The sequence below is a fragment of the Rhagoletis zephyria genome, unplaced genomic scaffold, assembly GCF_001687245.7.
Source record: "Rhagoletis zephyria isolate East Lansing unplaced genomic scaffold, Rhagoletis_zephyria_1.1 Rzeph_scaffold_25363, whole genome shotgun sequence".
In the NCBI taxonomy this organism is placed as follows: Eukaryota; Metazoa; Arthropoda; class Insecta; order Diptera; family Tephritidae; genus Rhagoletis; species Rhagoletis zephyria.
This window is the reverse complement of record NW_016182421.1, coordinates 849-5,908: the sequence shown is the minus strand read 5'-3', so window position 1 is coordinate 5,908 and position 5,060 is coordinate 849. Positions and strand designations below refer to the sequence as shown.

The 5,060-nt window shown below is 32.5% G+C and overlaps 1 protein-coding gene across 1 annotated transcript; it reads left to right on the top strand.

Annotated features, from left to right (window-relative positions):
• Nucleotides 1–1,775: 1,775 nt before the first annotated feature.
• Nucleotides 1,776–4,713, top strand: LOC108382128 (feline leukemia virus subgroup C receptor-related protein 2-like; the record flags this gene model as incomplete). The annotated part of the gene is made up of 4 exons (XM_017638528.1): nt 1,776–2,068; nt 2,247–2,437; nt 3,540–3,664; nt 4,603–4,713. Coding segments are annotated over exons 1-4 (587 nt in total), but the record flags the coding sequence as incomplete, so codon positions are not given.
• Nucleotides 4,714–5,060: the final 347 nt, after the last annotated feature.

The following is a 5,060-nucleotide window of genomic DNA, read 5'->3' as shown; positions in this document are numbered from 1 at the left end:
GTAAAACAAAATGCGAAAACAGCTCAAATTGAACAGGTTGCAACAACAATCATACACAAACGCGAAATTTTTAAACGACGATTTTGGCCGTAATTTTGAAGCCATAAAAACTCTCCTCATCTACAGAAAAATACTTTTCCAATGGTTTTCAAATCGGTTCGGTAGAATCGCCAGACGAAGGCAGACAAAATTTATTTTAGCGTATTAATATATAGACTAGAGTAGAATCCGACCGATTCCGATTTTTTTTCAGGTACCGACGCCGATGCCGATTAATCGGCCTATGGGGAAAGAATCAGCCGATGCCGATGCCGATGCCGATTCCATAAAAAATTACAAATAAATGTATTAATTCAGTTAATTTAACGGAGTTAACAAAACAAAAGAAAACAAATAATTGAATTAATTGACTTGTTATGCAACATTACATACACATGTATGTACATATGCATAAAAATATATATACATATATCACATTTATGTACATTTCATAAAACACTTTTTTTATATGGTGCTAAGCAAGAAATATTTAGGACCATAAAATTTAATTTCGTTTTGTACTGAAATACACTCTTTTTGCACTCAATGCATTGGAACTTATATTAGGCATATATATACATACATATATGTAGTTGTCCACAAAATAAAAGACTTGCGATATTTTGACCGGTTTTGGCATTTGTCTTTTGTTTATTTAATGTTTTTTTTTTTTATAAAAGTCAAGCTAATATACAACAAACGCCATATAAATTCAGAATTCACCAAAATTTCAAACTTTTTAATCAGACTCAAAAAAAAAATAATAATAATTTTTGTGAGCTGTCAGCAAATATTTTTTGATGTTGGCTGTTGTCTGTCACTTCACCTGAACATATGAAAAGAAAATCCAAATAATCTGCAAAGAATCGGCGAAAAAAGGTCGATGCCGATGCTCAATTTTGTGCCGATACTAGCCGATGCCGATGCCGATTAATCGGTCGGACTCTACCAAATATACATATCTTAACATAAGTTTTGGAAAAAAATTTATAAAAAATTGTTGATTCTCACAAAATAAACCATCTCATCATAAAGAAAAATGTTTTAAAAATACTTCTTGAAAAACGCCAATTTTTTCGAACCACGTTTTGTATAGAGAATTAAACAAGGATTACGATGGTAATCAACTTCAAAAAGTTCAACTATTAACAGCTAAGTTAGCTTTAGGGCAATCTTGACCATCTTATATATAGAAATGTTAGGCCCGTTTCTTAGCTTTAAAATTATGTTAAGATGAAGTCTCTACGATCGATTTAAAGAAGTACATGATTAGTCAGAGTCACGAAAAAATGCAAACTTTTACAGATCATATCTCCGAAGAAGAAAAAAAAGAAAAACATTGCTCGAACACGTGTTAGCTCATTTCATATATGTATATGTTACCGGCCAAACCCGATCTTAGGACAAACTAGTTTTTCCTAGGCTAAACTAGTTCTACCTTGATCCAATATATCCGTCCAATGCGGAAAGAAGTTGGACGCAATAATATTGTGGACCGCGTACCAGGAGCTGGACTGATGAGGGTGATTTTTTTGAAGTGCTGCCGAAGGCCGCCTACGCTCCTGATCCAGTTTAGCCTAGGCAAAACTAGTTTGTCCTAAGATCGGATTTTGCCGGTAATATATAGAACCCAAAAAATTTAAGCGAATCGGAGACATGACATAATTTTTTTTTTACGAAATCCGTCCGACTTAAAAAAGAATGGCTAATATATTCAGTCTAATAAATAATTAAACTCCCCAAAATTGGCCAAGATGTGTGCCTTTGCATCTGTATTCTTGTATACCAACTATATGAATTGTTCCAACGTAATTCTCTTTATTATTAAAAGTGCACACAATTTTTCACTAACTGTATGTATGTATTTTTATGCTTGGTCTTTTTCAGCTCGGCATAGCAGTTGGTTTCGTGCTGCCTCCAATTTTAGTGGAAAACTCCGATGATCTGGATAAAATTGGCAGCGATTTGCTTTTTATGTTTTACTGCTTTGCAGGCTTTACGACCGTTTTAATGGTGCTGATGATACTTTGTAAGACACTTTTTACTCTCCTAAGTACTAATACATAAATACAGATATTCATTCATACATATGTTCATATGCATACATATAATAAATTATTATTATTAATATTAATAACAGTCCATATCGTTTTCCCTCTCCGAGACTTCGTTTTTGTTTGGAATTTCATTTTTATTTAATTCTTTAGTTTTTAGGGATAAACCACCTACACCGCCAAACCCAAAGCGTTCGGCCACATCTTCAGATGAAGCAGCTGCTCAGGCACCATTTATGCAATCATTGAAGAGTTTGGTGCTGAATCGCAACTACGTACTGCTTCTAATTTCGTATGGAATGAATGTTGGCGTATTCTATGCAATATCCACTTTGCTCAATCCGGTGAGATTAAAAATAATTACACACATACAGTGGCGGTCAAAAGTGGATGAATGGTGTTTTGTTTTTAATATTTACAAGCTAAAATTTTTTTACTATCTTTTTATAGAAATAAGATTCATGCTTTAACTCAAATCATATAAATAAAACTTTCCAACTATGTACAGAATTCAGAAGAACTCAACAAACTTTCATCAACATTTTTAGCTTTTTTATCCGAATTTATATAAAATTTTTGGGTATGCTGTTGCAATTATTAAGAAACTCAAGTAAAATAAGTGCAAAAATCGCATTGAACTTTAATATTTTTTTGCGGCGTTTTGCACTTTTTTCTGTATACACATGAATTTCTTGTGGAAAAAATACGTAAGACCGTTTTCGAAAAAAATTTAAAATAATCAACGCTACTTTTTATTAATTTCACTTTTTATATGGAAAAACCCGCAAAAGCCGTCAGCAAAAAAAAAAATTTTAAAAATCAATGCCCTTTTATAGCCGCTCAAAACTTGCACTTGTTTTACTAAAATTTTGTAAGGCTGTTAACTGCATACCCAAAAATGTTATAAAAGTTCTGGTTAAAAAGCTCGAATTTGTGGAATTTTTCTTAATTCTGTACTGAATTTTTCTTAAAACTGTACAATTTAAAACCCTCGCAAATGAAATGTCAAAATTTGTATGGAAAGCTATTTGCACGAAAAGGGCAAGTTTGAGCGGAAATTTTGTCGCGCAAATGTGCGCAGTGTGATGTGCAACCCTCAATCAACTATTTTGTTTACTTTCATTTTGATTTGTGCTCAACGCTTTTTCGTAAGACTTAAATAGTAATTCTTAAATTCGAGTTTCACTCGTTCAACTTTTTAAATAATTATAAGTCTGAAATTGCACAGAATATAAAATTGTGCTCATTAAAGGCATTGCGCAAAGTTGCCCGATTGCCCAAATATGAAACTTGCGCGGATGGATGAGTACCCACCCTTATTGTTTTTTGTGATTAGAATAAAAAAAAATATTTTTGTATTCACACGATTGCGATACGATTTGCACCAAATCGTGCCACACTGCCTTAACCCTTTTTTTTTCTTATTAAAATTACTTCTCTCCTCAGGTGGTGCTCAAATATTATCCAGGCCATGAGGTTGACACAGGTCGCATTGGATTGTCTATTGTACTGGCAGGCATGATCGGCTCCGTCGTCTGTGGCATTGTGCTAGACCAAATGCGCAAATTCAAGTAAGTGCAATCGAATATTAAAATAAGTATTTCTTCAAATTAATTCCAATGAATTCCGTTTGGTTTATTATATACAAAAAACTCACCCGTAATATCGTAAATATACAAAAAAAAGGTATAATAAAAATGCCACACTCATTTTCACTAAAAATCCATCATTGGAAAAACGTCGGTATGTTATCCTCTAAAAAAGAATAACCAGAGTTAAACAAGTACAGCTTTCAAAATTAAGATAACCTTGTTCCAAATGTTTACGGTATAACAGTTAAAGTCACATGTACCCGGGAGCCATTTAAATATGTATTGTTGACAAATACGTACATAAATGTTACAGAGATAATTTTGATGCAAGCAGCTCTCCCCTAATACATACTCCCATAACTGCATCTTCAAAAAATTCCCATTAGTTTGGGTAATCAAGGGAATAGTATTATACTAAATCTTTGACTTAAGCTGTTATTCCGTAAATGGTTACCAAAATTATTAGAAAATAATTCGTTTGAAAAAAGGATCTTTTTTTTTTAATTTTGGTATATTTTTGCTAAAGTATTTTGTATAAAAAGAATTGAAAATTTAAAATTTTCGTTCTCGCATATTTGTCTTTATTATCTTTATATTACAAACCTATTATAAATTTATTTCTAAACGATTCCAAACCGGTAGTTTACTTCATTAAATACTTCAAACCGTTCGCCAAAGAAATTTGAAAAATACAACGCCAGTTTATGTGCATACATACATACATATGTACATGTAGATATGTATTTACTGAAGTAAACTTGGTTGTAAATCCTATTTTCAATAAGGTCCAGCTCAGGAAAGACCCAAAATTAAGCTGATATACATATTTTGGAGGGAGTCACAAAATTTATGCAGCAGGACAGTTTTTCTTGAGCCATCCTTATTTATATACAATATTTTTATTATTGAATTTTTAGAGAAACTACGTTAGCTGTTTACGCCTTCTCAATGGTCGGTATGTGGATATTTACATTTACATTGGATACAGGACATATTGCCGTGGTCTACGTGACAGCTGCACTTTTAGGGTAAGGATGAGAATCACATATATATATATAGATTGTACATTAGGGGGATCCAAAAAGAGTAAAGTCGGAATTTTAATGCTCTCACCCCCTCGGGTTGTTCTATATCGAAAAAAATATACGCATATTTTTTATTTTGAAATCCGATCGATAAATATTAATTTTTAAGAACTCTATACCGTTTCCACGAAAAGTTTGTTTTTTAACCGACTTTCAAAAAAGGAGGAGGTTATCAGTTCGTCGGAATATATTTTTTTTTTTTTTTTTATGTATGCTACCGCATAACTTTGGACCACGTCAACCGATTTCGATAATTCTTTGCATCGGAAAGGTAGTGTCTCAGAGGTAGT